The sequence below is a fragment of the Chinchilla lanigera genome, unplaced genomic scaffold (genome assembly GCF_000276665.1).
Source record: "Chinchilla lanigera isolate Chin_1 unplaced genomic scaffold, ChiLan1.0 scaffold00006, whole genome shotgun sequence".
NCBI lineage: Eukaryota > Metazoa > Chordata > Mammalia > Rodentia > Chinchillidae > Chinchilla > Chinchilla lanigera.
This window is the reverse complement of record NW_004955407.1, coordinates 31,900,220-31,915,922: the sequence shown is the minus strand read 5'-3', so window position 1 is coordinate 31,915,922 and position 15,703 is coordinate 31,900,220. Positions and strand designations below refer to the sequence as shown.

The 15,703-nt window shown below is 48.0% G+C and overlaps 1 protein-coding gene across 4 annotated transcripts in view; it reads left to right on the top strand.

Moving 5' to 3' along the window:
* Positions 1–465: 465 nt before the first annotated feature.
* Urb1 (URB1 ribosome biogenesis 1 homolog (S. cerevisiae)) overlaps positions 466–15,703 on the top strand; it is a 66,355-nt gene continuing 51,117 nt past the window's right edge. For 3 of the 4 annotated variants that reach the window (XM_013504123.1, XM_013504128.1, XM_005375666.2), the window contains exons 1-6: positions 466–702; positions 6,328–6,467; positions 7,137–7,288; positions 8,207–8,339; positions 12,879–12,975; positions 14,851–14,936. In XM_013504123.1, the coding sequence (XP_013359577.1) occupies positions 561–702; positions 6,328–6,467; positions 7,137–7,288; positions 8,207–8,339; positions 12,879–12,975; positions 14,851–14,936 (750 nt within the window). In that variant the 5' untranslated portion in view covers positions 466–560. Of the gene's footprint in view, positions 703–6,327; positions 6,468–7,122; positions 7,289–8,206; positions 8,340–12,878; positions 12,976–14,850; positions 14,937–15,703 lie in introns of those variants that run through there. The other variant, XM_013504131.1, reaches the window with a different exon arrangement.

Here is a 15,703-nt window from a genome sequence, read left to right as displayed (position 1 = left end):
GTGACATAAACTGGGGCTCGGTGTCGGGGGCACCTTTGCACAGCACTCGGCCGAGGTTCCCGAGCGAGGGCTCCCCAGTAATAAGCCCACGGGGCGTCTACCAGGGGGAATCCACTACAGGGTCTCGAATGGGAAAGTATGAATTCAGCTGCGCGCGGAGAAAGCTTTTCCAGCGCCACCACGAAGAGCGCTCCAGTTAAGAACTGAACTCATCGCGGGCTACGACATGCCGGGCCCGGCTCAAACGTTCCTCCTGCTCTGGGCCCCAACCGGCCGTGGATGCGCGGGGTGTCCTGGAGTGTCGCTTCCAATCCCGCCAGGATCGAGCGAGAAAAATCTCGGGTACCCAACCTTCGGACTGCCGCGGCTCGGCAAACCCCGCCCCTTCCGCCGGTCCGGCAGTTTGGACACGCCTCTTCCGCTGGCGTCCCCGCGCGGGCCCCGCCCCGCCTCTTCCGCCAGCCCCGCCCCTTCCGGTCACACTTGCCCACCCGCGTGGGTCTGGTGTGGCCCGGTCCGTGGAGGTGTGCCCCTTCCGTCCTTTCCCTTGCATCTCCGCCATGGGGGTCCGCAAGAGGAAGGTCTCGGGCAGTACGGATGGCGCGGTTTCCGCTACGGGCGCAGTCAAGCGGACCCGCACGGAAGAGCTCACGGGCGTGCGGTTCAAGGCTCTGCTGAGGGACCCGCAGGGCCCCGGGCCGGGTGAGTGCGGGGCGCGGGGCCAGCGCGGGGAGCGCGTGCAGGCGAGGCGGCCTTCTGCCGCAGCCAGACGCAGCCTGTCCTTCCGCAGCTTTGGGGTCACTGAGGGTCGGAGCCAAGCCTCTGGTTCCGCAAGAAGCGAGCTCGGTGATTGGGCGTCCAGGGTCCCGGGCCGGCCTGAGCTGGCAGCGGCAAGCGGGCCCTGACTCTCAGCTGTGACAGTTTCATGCGACTCCGCGGTTCCCTTGCCCCGCAGCAACCCTCAGCAAGTTTTAAACCTCTTTATTGCGCTTGTCAGGAGAATAAAGGGAGTGCCGACATTCACGCATCAGATGATGCTTGAGTCCCTACAGGGGGACAGCTCAGGGCAGCTAACTCATTGAGCACAGCTTGTTATTCCTTGGGCTGTTGGCATCACTGTCCATAGCTTTGGGCCTCCAGCGCTCTTGCTGACCTGCTGACACACCACAGCCCACCCCAGCTACTTGTCCCTTGTCCAGGATTGGATCGGAGGCGGGTATTAAGCAGATTCTGTAATTTAATTTCACATGTTGTAAAGTATAACCATAATTCGCAGATATTTGTGATCCTTTGAAAAGTACGGCGATTATTCGGCAAAAACACAGTTGAACATGTTGGCACCATACTAAAATAAAACAGTGACTGTTTCTTCCATCTTAGGAGGAATTACTGAATTGATCTTTAGAACATCCCCAACAGGGTTGGTGGCGCACACCTGTAATCCCAGCACTCGGGAGGCTGAGGCAGGAGGATCGTTGTGAGTTTGAGACCAGCCTGAGCTACAAAGTGAGCTCAAGGCCAGCCTGAACAGCATAGTGAGACCCTGTCTCAAAAAGAGACACACACACACACACACACACACACAGAACGTCCTAGAATTCTAATTTGTTTTTTGGTACCAGGAATTAAATTCAGGACCTTGCACTTGCCAGCCAGGCACTTATGCCGCTGAGCTATATCCCTGGCCCTCTAATTTTTCTCTTGTAGATTTTCTTTAAAACTTTTGATGCTTGGTCTTCCTAGTCAATGCTAAGAAGGTGATTTCTACTTTAGGATAGAATTACACATTTCACTCATGTATTCATTCATTTATTTGTTAGGATAGAGATAAAATATTGAATAAAAACATGACACAGGCCTCTCCCCAAGCCTCCCTAAGTGAGGAAGGCAGATGATCAATAAAATCACAGTACAATAGTTCCAAGCCAAATTCTTCAGCGAAGCTGCACATAGTACCTGAAGGTTCTTAATGGGCTTTGGATGTAAGCTTTGAGACTGAAGAAGGCCCCTCCCAGGAACTGGCTTTTTAAAAGGGCTGTAGGATGGAACAAGATTGTAGGATAGGACAAAAGGGTGTTTCTGGCAGAATAAAGAGCATGTTCAGTTATTGAAAAGATACTGTATCCATACTTGATGGTTCAGCCCAGAGAGCACTGTGACGTTTAGGTGCAGTGTCATTGAGTAGATGTCAGAAGGACAATCGGCAGACAGGTGGTGGGTGTAGGTGAGGTAGTTGAAAGGTGCCACAAAGCTGAGACAGTGAAAGTGCAAGTCCCTGGTGTGAGGCTGTGTTAGGTTTATGTATCTAGTCTGTATCTGGAATTCTCTCCCTGCTGATATTACTGGCGTGCCCTGCCACACCTGACTCAGATGGTGTTTTAAAATTTCAATTCTGACTGTTGAATTCTGCTCAGGACATGCTTCGCTGGTACCCCACTGCCCTTAAAATCCGGTCATTACCATTACCTGCCTGCTTCTCTCATTGCCATTCTGCTCTGTGTACTTTGCTTTCAGGTCAGGCCACCCTCCTGACTTACCCACCTCCCATCCTACCCCAGGTTTCAGCCACACTCCGCCCTGTGTGCAGCCCTGGGGCCTTTGCATGTCCTTGACTTGGAACACTGTCTTGGCCCTGCCTCCAACTCATTCTTATTGTCAGGTTTCTCTTTTTCTTTCTTCCTTTCTTTCCTTACTTTCCTTTCTTTTCTTTCTTTTCTTCTCTTCTCTTTCTTTTCTTTCTTCTTTCTCTTCTTTCTCTTCTTTCTCTTCTTTCTTTCTTTCTTTCCTTTCTTTTCTTCCTGGTCTTTTTGAGGCAGGGTTTCACTATGCAGTTCAGGCTGGCCTTGAACTCACTTTGTAGCCGAGGCTGACCTCAAACTCACAGTGATCCTCTTGCCTCAGCCTCCCAAGTGCTGGGATTACAGGCGTGAGCCACCACGCCTGGAAGATTTATCATTATTTCTTAAGAGAGAACTTCTAGTCCTGCGTTCTAAATCTTGTTCCCTACTGTAACCTCTCATTACACCCTTGGCTTTTGCTTTCTAGCACTTAGTACAGTTTGTAATTTTTGCTTCATGGTCTTTTGCTTCATGGTCTCTTCAGTAAGTCCTTCATGGCACTTACTGCAGCTCATAATGTATGTCTATTTAAGCGATTGTGGGAGGTATTTAATAAATATTTATGGATGAGTATTGGTCTCTGCCATATCATTTTAAATACCATATGGACAGAAGCCATTCCCAGTTCATTCAGCAGCACATCCCAGGCACCCACTCTAGTGCCTAGCGTGTAAGGTTGGCGCTCAGGATGGTGAATGAGCGCAGAGATGGCCAATGTCACAGACCGTCAGTTCCCATCCTGCAGTACCCTAGGCTTCCTGGAGTTCCATGTTAGAGTTTGGCAAATGAATCCTGGAAAAGAGATGAGAACTAGCACTCTTCTCTCAATAGTGGCAGCCCTTGCTACCTTGCATTCTGTTTTCCTGAAGGAGAGGGGTAGGGTATTCTGAGTGACTAGGGTGCCCTGAGGATTTTGCTCCTATGACCCTGCATCATCGTGGCCCTAGCTGGGCTATGCTGCAGATGCCTGGGGCAGTACCTGCACAGCCAAGGTGCTCTATCAGCATCTAAGGTAAATGTTTTAAGGAACAAGTGTGGCTGCTAAGGAAAAGGCGGCACTGAGCCATAAAGTGGGCTCCAAGAAGAAGACTGGGCGAGGCGGGCAGAGGGCGGAATGTGACCAGAAACACTGCTGCTGTCGAAGATTATCTGGGTCTTTGGTTGTTTCGGGGTTTGTCTTGCACTGTGTGTGATGCTGGATGCCCCACAGGTAAACTAGACCCTTTGCACTTCCTGCAGACAGTGAGTGGGTACAGAACTGGGTGGCGCTGTCTATGCCTGCAGACTTGAGTCAGGGACAGAGCTGCTGTCAGGAAGAGAGATGGGTTGGTTTGCTGTGGACACCCAGTAGCCGCCCCCTGCAGAACCAAGTCCCCTTCTGAGCCTCATGCTTCAAGGGTTTGTAGAGAGTGAGCTGAACACTAAGATCTTGAACCTACTCTTTGGAGAGGGGCTGAAGCCTGCGTGGGGCCTTGAGAGGGACAGGCTCCAGTGATGATAGCTGGTGTGAGAGAGGATTTGACCCTCTGCATGTGGCCCAAAGCAGAAGAGAACCCTTGGGGAGGCAGACAGACTGCCCCTGCCCTGATAGATTTACACGAAGACTTGGTTGTTTCTTTATTATGGTTGTTGTTGTCGCAGTACATTCCTTGTGGGGAATTGGTGCATGTACCTAATAAACATCTTAATTTTTTTTTCATCCCTTTCTTCTCCCTCTCTCTTGATCCTCTTCCCATTTGAGAAAGATCTGTCTCCCTGCTTCCTTAACTATCTTTTGTTTTGTTCTTTATTTATATTTTGGCTTTCTTTGGGATATTTTGCTTGTGTATCTAATTTATTTCACTGAAGGTATATCCTTTTCCTACAAATGACTCAAGTTCATCTTTTTTTACGGCAGAGTAGCGCATCTTCCCAGTGCAAGTACCACATTTTCTTTATCCACTCATCTGTTGATGGGCATGTAGGCTGCTTCCAGGATTTAGCTATTACGAATTGTGCTGCTATAAACATGGATATGCATTTATCTCTGTAATATGTCTTTAACTCTTTTGGGAAGTGCTTGGAACGGGACTAGCTGGGTCAAATGGAATTTCTAGTGTTAGTTTTTTGAGGGACCTCTGTACTGATTTCCATAGTGGTTGTACTAGTTTACATTCTCACCAACAGTGTGGAAGGGTCCCTTTCCCCCGCAGCCTCACCAGCGTGTTGCTATTTGATTTCTTGATGGTGACCATTTTTACTGTGGCAAAGTGGATCTCAGTGTTGTTATGAGTTACATTTCTCTAGTGCCCACAGATGTTGAACATTTCTTCATGTATTTATGGGACATTTGAACTTCTTAAAAGGCCGTTGGTATCTTACGTTGTATTTCACCAGTGTGACTGTTCTAATGAAAATATTTAGCCCCTTCCTCCCTGTTTTTCAAGTAAAAATAAGTTACTCCCTAAGGCCCCCGTCACCATGTGCCACTTCTAGCATGTGCTTTCTCACAGCTTCCCTCTCACTGCTGTGCCCTGTTGCCCTGGAGATTTGAGGCCTGACAGGTGGAGCCAGAGAGGGGCAGCTTTACAGAACTCAGGCTTTTTGTTTATGTTTGTTTGTTTGTTTTGTCTTTTTGAGACAGGGTCTTGCTATGCAGTTCAGGCTGGCCTTGAGCTCACTTTGTAACTCAGGCTGGCCTCGAACTCGCAATGATCCTCGTGCCTCAGCCTCCCGAGTGCTGGGATTACAGGCGTGTGCCACCACACTCAGGTACAGAACCCAGATTTTAAAGGAAGAGGGCTCCATTTCTAGGGCGGCCTTCCCGGGAAGAATGCCTCTGAGAAGCCGTTCTTTGGGCTTTAGAGGAACACTTAGGTCCAGGGCAGTTCCTGACGCTGACAGTGGGCCAGGTATTGCAGGGAGAGTGCATGTCACAAGTTGCTTCTGTTGAACAAGCAGCAGTTGTCCAGCTTTTGAAGGGAGAACATGGACTCGAGCCAGACAGCCTGCATTTGAGGTCTGGCTTTGGTGCCTCCTAGCGAGTACCTTTGCCAATAATACTAGTACCTGGACTAGAGAGTTGCAGAAGTAACTGACTGTAGGTAGAGCTCTTCATGGTGTTTCATTATCGCATTATGGATCATTGTTACTGTCATCTTCATCTCACAGATGAGAGAGAGTAAAGCTAGGAGAGTTTTGGGAGAGTAATGACTCCAGTGAGGATTCATACCTGTGAGTTCTGTTGGCTCACAGCTTGTTTTATTCCTGTACTGCCTTCGTTATTTGCAGTGTTTTCGTATCGTCCATATGGATTCATATGCTGGCGCTGCCATAGCAAAATATTGTAGACTCTGTGGCTCAAACAACAGCCGTTTATTTTCCCGCAGCTCTAGAAGTCCAAGAGCAAGGTGCCAGCCTGGTAGGGTTCTGCTGAGGGCTGTCTACCTGATTGCAGACCGCTGCTTGCTTGATGTTTCTTCTTCACAAGGCAGAGAGAGCTCTCTGACGTCCTTCTTTTCACAGGGATACCAGTTGTATGAGATTAGAGACTCAGTCTTACGACCTTGTTCATGTTTAATTACCTCCTTAAAGACTCTGTCTCCAAGTACAGCCTTGTAGGCATTAGGGCTCCAAAAGAATGAATTTTAGGGGAAATGCTTCAGTCCGTAGCATTCGTAATAGGTTGAGGAGGCTGTGCTTTTTGACCTTTGAACTTAACTCTTTTCAGGCTTGGAAGCGTTTGTCTCTGCTGCCAAAAAGCTACCCCAAGAAGATGTGTATGATGTCGTGGAAGGGTACATAAAGATTTCTGTTGAATGTGCAGAAGTTTTCCAGCTCCTGAGTGGGGAGAAGCGACCTGAAAGTGAAGTATGTTTGTTCCTTACCTCACCTGACTAAGGGAAGTTAATGCTGCGGTGCTGTTAACTTAAGCTTGAGGAAAAGGGATGTCAGTTTCCCAGACACCACTGGTCATTTTCAGAAAATGCTTCTTTGTGCCATTGTGTAGGAATACGCTATTTTCTTTATGACCTTTGAAAGTATTTTAGTGGGAGATGCTGAAGTTCTTACTAATGTTTGGTGAATAATGTCAAAAGGCGGGCTCCTAGATGAGAAGGCACCTGGTTTGTTTTAACAGAAGGGAAGCAGGTGAACAGCGTACCGCAGACTCAGAACTCATGTAGAATTGGTTGTCTTCGGGTTCCAAAGAGGTTGAAAACTTAGAGTATTTATGAACTTATCAAAGTCCCAGGGCTCTTGCTATAAGGCTGTAGAGCCCAAAGCAGTGAGACCCAGTTATCGTCAGAGGCCTCTGCCCCTGCCAGGACTTGGCTGTGTGTAGCTGCGAGCAAGGTGCTCTGTAGCGCAGGGTCCTGGTGGGTGAGCCTGCTGCGCCTTAGCCCTCTTACCTTGGCCGCGTTTGGCCCCGGGCCTGGCAGGCCTAACTCTGCACGTTGGCTCCAGTGCAGGCAGGGGCAGACTGTGTACAGGAGGAGAAGAGGGAAGACAATTCACAGCGTCTCAGCTCCATCTTTGCAGGTGCTATTAATCTTTCAAGTTTTTGAGGCCATATTGTTGCGGACAGCAAGCGATCTTTCACATTTTCATGTCGTGGGCACCAATATTGTGAAGCAGCTAATGAACAAACACATGAAGCTCATCTGCGAGTCCCTGTATGCCTCAGGTTACAGGTAAGCGGCCTGCCTCTGACAAAGGGCCAGCCTTTGGCGTGGTCTGTGCTCAGCTCCCCGTGCGTGCTTTTAACCTTTCCTTCGCTCACTAAGGAGAGCAGAGCTGTTTCTGAGGCTCGTGTGACGGTGTCTCTGCCTCTCCTAGCAGGCCTGTCGCCGACTCCTGTCCCACCATGTGTCCCTCCTACTCCAGCCCTGCTGCTTTCCTCGCTGAGCTGGGAACAGCCAGCCTTACACAGCCTGTTCTTCCTTGCGGGCTGTTCCCGCGTAGCCCTGGCGTCGCTGCCTGCCTTTGGTGCTGTACAGAAGTGTCACTGCATCAGGGCCTTCATTTAACTGCCTGTGTCCGGTAGCGCTCCCACTGTCCTGTCCTGTGCCCCTCGCCTGTGCACATAGACGAAGACCTGCAGAGCTGACATCGCATTCTGTACCTGTCAGCCACCTTCCTCCACTGCAGGGCAAGGGCCAGTGTGGGCAGGGGCCCCGCCTGCCTTATACGTGCTGCCTTCCCAGGACTAGAGCAGTGCCTCCCAAGGAGCAGGTGCTCAGCGAGCCACTGGTTCGGGGTGACTGCAGAGTTGCAGCCACATGTTCACTTCTGAGAGACTTGAGGAAGTCGCCCCATGTCCTCAGGACACAGAGATGGACACAGAGACTCGATGTCGTCTCCCAGTCACGTGATGGTTTACTTGAGAGAGAAATTTTCATCTTTGTGTCTTGACTTCCTAAGTCTCTGTTTCAGCTTCCTCTGAACTTTTTTTATGCTTTTCTTAGAAAAAGAAAAGAAGATTCTTCCTTCCTTCATTTTTCTGATTTTGATATGGCAAATCATACAGCCAGGTGTGCCCGTGACCTCCTGATGAGGTGGCCTTGTGCTTCTGCTGTTCCTGACCTGCCTGGTTTTCTGTGCCTGTGCAGGGTAGCTCGAGCCTGCCTCAACCTAATGGCTGCCATGGTGACCCAGGGTCCAGAAGCTGCCAGGGATGTCTGCAGCCATTTTGATTTGAATAGAAAGAACTTGTATGCCCTGGCGACTAAGAGGGACTCAAAGGTTAGTACCCCAAATATTGTGCTTCTTCCTTGACTGGTGTGGGTCGGCCACTCTGCACAGCCTGAACCCCAGAGACATCTGAGGAAACTTCTAGGGCCATGAGGAAGAGGGGGAGGTTGGTTCTGTGGTGCAGTACCTCTGAGGATGACTTAGCTGCGAGCACCCACTCTTCTGAGTGAAGGAAGTAATCTCAGCCTCACAGCAGTGAGTATTATAAAGTGCCCTAGTCCTCCATTCTCATCTGTCCATTTTAAAGACCATCTGGAACTCTAAGCCACTGACATCCTTAAAGAGGGCTCTTATTTCTCTTTGATAAATGACTCTGTGCCTCCCAGTTGCAATCTTGTCATGGGTTGGGGCTAAGTGGCAGGAAAGAGAATGGAAGTGTGAATGCTTGGTTTTCAGGAGAGCTATAGAAAGAATTCGCTGGTGGCTCCAGCAGTGTCACTTGGGTCTGGGAAGGCCCTTGGGAAGAAAGCTCAGTTGGAGCCCTAGTTCTCGCCACTTTCTGAGCAGAGGGGCAGCTGGGCAGGTGAAGAACCCATGTTAGCATGATCCCTCTCTGTAACCGTATGCTGACTTGTTCTCAGTACTCCTGGGAATCAAGTTTCCTCCCTGTCAGGAAGTAGACTAACGGGTTAAGAAGAATGCCAAGTAACTTCTACCGCCCTGTGAGATTGGTCTGGTGTTGAAGGTTTTACTGAAATTACAAATAAGGTCCTCTCTGAGAAAAAAAGTCTTGATCTTACTGTCTTGTAGATACTATGCTTTATTAACATGTCAACAGATTCCATTTAGTGAGTAATGGCTCCTGACATTTAAATGCATTTCTAATAAAAAGAATGTGTGTGCACACTCGGGCAAATATCACGGTTCTTTGGTCTTGGCAGCAAGCCCGGCAGTAATTGCCCGTCAGGTACCTGCCCCTTCCAGCCCTGTCTCTCTTGACTCCAGCCATCTGAGCGGCAAAGACTCTGGCACCGAGGCCACCCACCGAGACCAGAAACTGGGAAAGCCCACCTACGGCTCCCCTTCCTGAGCCCCACTGCACCAGCTGTATCATCTCAGGGTCTCGGGGCGGGTGGTTTTACCTCTGCAGGATCTGTGAAATGGGAGCGAATGCCAGGCTGAAAGTGCACTTTCTTTTATTTAACCTATCTCAAGGGTGAGCGCGCTGAACTACCTGGTGTGTTGTGTGAAATGGTGTCTAGACATTAAACTTTTTTGATAGTGGAAATGTCAGGGACATTAAAAATAGAGCAGCCTAAGGAAGCTTTATGTTCCAGCGTCATCAGAACTTGTCACCCCTCCCATTTTTTCAATTTGCTTGGCAAAGCCTATTATAGCCAATCTCAGACATGAATCATATCTCGCCATAAATATTTCAGTGTGTACTCTAACAGAAAAAGCCCTTTTAAAAAACAAAACCATCGAGCCATCATCACACCTACCACCATGAATAATTTCTCAGTGTCTTGTAGAGCCCTACTTGATCTAGTTCTTTGGACTCTGGGAATTATTTTCACGCTGTCTCAGTTGCTGTCCTTGTCCCTGAGACAGGATACCTAAGCGCCACAACTTAAGTGGGGAGAGGTTTATTTTGGCTCACATTTTCAGTCTGCGGTCAGCTGGCTGCAAGGCAGGAAGCACACGGTCAGAAGGCCAGGCGGAGGGAAGCTGCTCACGTCACGGTGGGCCGGAAGCAGAGGCGGGAGGAGCGGGGACCTTTGCAGGTCACGCCCCCAGCAACTTACCTAACAGGAGTCAGCTGTGCTGCACCCACGGTCCAGTCACCCTCCAAACACATGAAGCTTTGGGGCCATTTTAGAGCCAAACCATAACATCCTCTGGTTAAAGAAAAAATTCCACACGTTGCTTTTGGTTGGCGAGCTTCTCCGATCTCATTGCATCTCTTTTCCATCTTTGTGTTTCTCCTGCCTCTTTTCATACACTTGAGTTGTTAAAGATGCTAGTAGCAAATTCTGGTTTTTAGTGAGTGTATTTGAACATTTGGGAGGGAATTATTAAAGCCTCCTGAAGAAAGGACCATGGATATCTTCATCCAGCCAAAGAAAGCATTGTTAAAATCCTGTGCCAAAGAGCAGTCTTGCCAAATATGTTTTGGTCTATTTTAGACAGTGTTTTGCAGAACAAGCCCTGAAGAGTTCAGGACATTTTCTTCCAGGGATAATAGCTCTGTGAAGTCACAGAGTAGAACTGAAGGATTAGGTGTGTGACCCTCTTTCAGCAGGCGCAGGACATCTTTGAGGAGCCGCCTGGAATGGGCAGCTGCAGGGTCTTCGAGACCTCATCTGTCTAGTTCCCTCACAGGGCTGGAGTCTGAGATTAGGGGCTGTCAGATATATGCAGAAAGGGAGCCAGCAGGTGATAACCAAATTCTTTCTCTAGAAATGCATTGCTAGAGGACCCATGGGAGGATCTAATCCAACTTTACTGTGTATAAGTGGGACAGCAAGATCTAAAACTGCAGAAATTGCGGCCAGCATTCCAGGACCCTGACTCTAACACCATCTGAGTGGACACAGAGTTGGGGGGCGGTTCTGTGAGCGGGGAGAAAATAAAACCTAATTTAGTTTCTTCGTACAAGTTTTAGTGTTACACCAACATTTATTCACAATATGATGCAGATGCAGACCAGGATAATCATGGCTGTGCTGGGATTGGTGAGATGTTTATGTGAACAGTGAGGCCCCCGGGTAGCGTGGGGATGGTTACTTTAAGCCCCCTCAGGATGGTTTCTTAGTTGACTTTGCATTCTCTCAGCCTGAGGTTAGGGCATCTCGAATGCCATGGGGCTTTGTGAACATGAAACTGGTGACAGAGGCACAGGGGTGTGTGTGCCCGTTTCGCACACGCGTTATCAGCGTGCCCAAACCCATATGGTGAAGAGGCCCACAGATCAGAGGCATCAGTAGATGCTCCGGTTGTATCTGGAATGAATCAGCATCGATCTGATGAGGTCTTGCCGTGTGCTACGTGACGTGGGTGGAGTGAGACTCCAGAAATGCAGCAGATGCGCAGGGCCTAAATCCAAGTGTTTGAGAGTAGGAATTGCCTACCGCCATTTTTTTTTCTTTCGAGGTATTGGGAATAGAACCTAGGGGCTTAGGCATGCTAGGCAAGCAGTTTGCCACTGAGCTCAACGCCCAACTCTTTATTTCAAGGCAAGGTCTCACTGAGTTGCCCAGGCTGACCTCAAGCTTGCAATTCTCCTGTCTTAGCCTCCTGAGGTATTGCAGGCATCTTTTCTCCAGAAGAAATGCTGCATAAAACAAGAAGGAATTGATCGAATACTTGCACAGAGAGCTCAGCAATGCCAAATGGGCCCGCTGCACTTTGAGAAAAGGTGAAATGCAGGTGCCAGGGGTCCCTGAGAAGCAGCATGAGCATGTTTGTGCAGATATTTCTTAATTATCCCAGTTCTGGTACCTGGTTACTTAGCAGGTGTGTGGGCTTGAGTGAGTTTTTAACCCTCCCTTTGCCCATCTGTAAAATGAGGATGGTAAGCATCCTCACCTCAGCTTATTAGGAAGAATAGTGAGATAACAGATGTGCAGCATCTGGCACAGTGCCTGGCATAGTGCTCAGTAAGCATTGGCATCATTGTCACGATCACCGCACTGCCTCAGCGGCCACTGCTAAGTGGGGCAAGGCTATCTGGAAGGCAGAGGTGGCCCCTTGGTATTTCTTGCCAGGTATTTGCAATGGTAATTCTGTATACTATTTATTCCTCGGCGGTGGATGAAGGTGCATTGGTATTTCTGTGAGGTGAGAGAAGGCTGGGGTTTAAGTGGGTCGGTCTAAGCACACTCTAGCTCTAAAACAGCCAAGAGGAGATGTGTGTGCGACCCTGTGCTTCAGCTTCCTTCGGTGTAGAAGAGGGTGATGAGACGCAGCTTTGTCTTGTGACACTGAGAGGAAAAACTGATCAGCTGGCCCCAGTGGCCTCCGTGGGAGTGTTAGCTGCTGGCCATGGGCGTGGGGCCTTGCTGCCCCAGGTTGTTGCTGAGCCCTGTAAGATGGCGCAGGCTGTAGACCTGGGATAGCTATGCTGGGTTCATAACCTAAAGCATCTATGCTTTAGTTTCTCTTGCGAGTTAGTAACTTATAATATCCAATGCAAACCAGACATCAGCACATTGGTTTCTTATCAAAAGTAGCACCAGATTTTCCATTCTTTCTAGATTTACAAAGCCTGAATGGATTATTGTCATTGGCAGAGTAGGGGGTGGGTCTAGGTGGGCTGAGAGTCTTTTGCTGTACACTAAAGTGATCCATAAACTCAAAACTTGACGTGTTACAGTTGGGGAAGGGGTACAGTTGTGGGTAAGAGAGCAAAGAAAGCCCTTTGCTTTCCGTAAAGAATGTGCACTGGCTTCAGACAGCCACTGTCCGAAGACCGGGAACAAGACGAGAGGCTGGTGACGTTGGGAGGTGCACGCATGCCTGCTGTGTTCCTGTCTCTTCTGCCTGTGTGTGTGAGACGCATGTGACGTGTTGGTCTCCTTTGTCCTCCAGGGAGTGCCTGACGTGCGGCTGGCCTACATCCAGTTTGCCCTCTCCTTCTTAATTGCTGGTGATGATAGCACTATAGGGCAAGTGCTGGAGCTGAAAGGTAGGTATTCGCTTTGTCTCTTAGCAAAGCCCACCTGCAGTTGTTCTGAAAGACCATTTCTTCCAACAAATCTGTAGCCTTTGCAGCTACATTGTGTGCTGATGTGTGCAGGGGCAAAGTCTTGGGCATTGCCATCTTGATATCACTGTTAGCATGAATGGAAGCATTCCTGTGAGACTGCCTGGAGTGCTGAACTTTGCCCTAACAAAGGATTAATGCAAACAAGGAGGCTTTGGGTTCCAGAACATAGCAGAGATTCATAGCCTTGGCTACCTGGCTTTCTTTAGTAATGCGTTTTTAAAATATAATTTATTTGGTTTGGAGAGTAGCTCAGTGATGGAACACTTACCTAGCATGTGCAAGGCCCTTAGATTTGATCCCCAGTACCATGCTAAACACACATAAAGCTTAAGTACCCTAGTTGCTCTACTCGATGCTATCAGGATATGAGGGCTCCGGAGAATTTCTACGTGATCACCTTCTGGTGGCTGTTTTCCTAGAGCAAGGCTTAACATAGTTTATTAGGGCCACTTGCCTGAAGAGATTTTGTAAGGTGGTAAATGACAGGATGGAGCTTACTTAGCACATGGCAGTTGCAGAATCATGCCTGTGTATTCTGCTCAGAACTCTGGGGATCGTCCTTAGAGGACCGCCAGGGTGCTATAGCCTCGTGTGATTGCACGGGTGGCCCTCACCCCGCACACCCCATGGAAGGGAGACCCGAGCTCCTCCAGAACTTGAGGGCGTGGGTGGTGGCTGCCTGGTCTGTGTGGGGCTCATCACTGGCAGAGCATCCTGGAAGAGGATACCACGCACAGACAGCTCTTCCCCACTCATTGCCGGAACTGGGTTCAGGATGTCCTGCTGCCACCAGGGCCAGCAGTTTCCTGGGGTCATCTTAGCCATCTGGCCTTTTGCTGAAAGACAGTGGGCACTCGTTTCCACTGCCAAAGGGCAGGTTTGTGTGGGCAGTTTGGCCTCCTGCATCAGATCTTCTAAGATGTTTGGTCTAGCAGTTCCATGTATAGGCATTTGTACTAAGGAAATAGTTAAGGATGTAAGTAGAGGTTTGATTAAGGAAGACTTTTCTTGTATTAGCTGAAGAGCAAACTTCTAGCCATGCAGGGGATCAGTTGAGTAAGTTGAACACTAGCCATATGATGGACTGCAACTGTTAAAAATATTATGGAAATACGCTTATGGACACCAGAGTTTGTCACTGATATATGATTGGGTATCAGCTTATAGAGCAGTAAAGTATGATCCCATATCTCTCAGCAAGTCTAAGCAGGAGTAAAGTTTTAGAAGACTGTAGTCATACTGCATGTTCTTTTTCAATCATTGTTAAATTCATTTTACTTAATGTACGAAACATGAAAGCAAAAGGGCTGCAGAATATAGCCTACTGGCAAGTGCAAGGTCCTAAGTTCGATTCCTGGTACCAAAATAAAAAAGAAATAAAAAATGGAACTGAAGAACTACTGAACTTTTGATTGGGTGTAGTGGTGCATGCCTGTAATCCCAGCATTTGGGAGGCTGAAGCAGGAAGATTGCTGTGCATTCAAGGTCGGCCTGGGCTACAAAGTGAGTTCAAGGTCAGCCTGAACTGCATAGTAAGACCCTGTCTCAGAAAGAAGAAAAAAGAACTACTAAGCTACTTTTTAAAAAATCCTGTCTTTACCTTTAGGTACCCTTGATTTTATATGTCATGAATTTGGTTTTTCTACTGTGAAATTATATAATTAAGAAAGACAAAACTTTTTTTTTAAATGTACATGGCATTGTTTGCTGTACCATTTAATCAGTAATATTCTCTCATTCATTCTCATTTCCAGAATACTTCTGCATTTAATGGTTTGCCACTTTTATTTTCAGAGTTTATCCCTTGCATTTTTAACTCAGGCATAAAGGAAGATAGGATTTCCACCATCAACATTTTGTTATCTACACTGAAAACAAAGGTATGTGTTTGGTGACCAGTTTTCTTGTCATTCGTTTTCTCTTTGTGAATGAAGAAGTGGTCCTCTGTCCTTTCCGTCCGTGTCTGTGTCCGTGCCCCACCACCACCCCCATTTGCTGCTTTCTTGGCTATAGTTACCCAGACTGAGCGGAAAACAGCTTCTTACACAGGCCCTAGGCCTGACGGTGAGGAAGTTCTGGGGTCAGAAGCTTGAGGAATGCAGGGTCTGCCCTGCCCTAGGACGGGAGGAAAGCTGTTGATCAGCACTTCACAGCAACCCAGTTTCATAATCGTGAGCTACAAATTGCAAATCATACTTCACTGACACCTCTAGTGCAGTGTTAATTTGTGTCATGTTACGTATTCTGCTTTTGGCAAACATCCTTACAGAAATTTAAGAACTTGCCAAAAAGGATTACTGTCCTTGAGATAGAAACATCGTAAGTGATGAGGAAAATTCTGTTACCCTCAAAACATGAAAAGTTGTCAAGAGCCCATATAAAAATGGCTAATAAGCAGGAAAACACCTTTTGTAGTTTATAAAATATTGGTTCTCCATTGAGTATAGTTTTGCTCTCATTTAGACATTTGGCAATACCTGGAGAGTGTTTTAAATTTTTATTTATCCATTTTTCTGGCAAGGTCTCACTGTAAAGTTTAGGCTGCTCTTGAACTCACTTTGTAGCCCAGCCTGGCCTCAAACTCATGCATGGCAATCCTCCTGCCTCAACCTTCTTTTTTTTTTTTTTTTTTTTTTTTTTTTTTTTT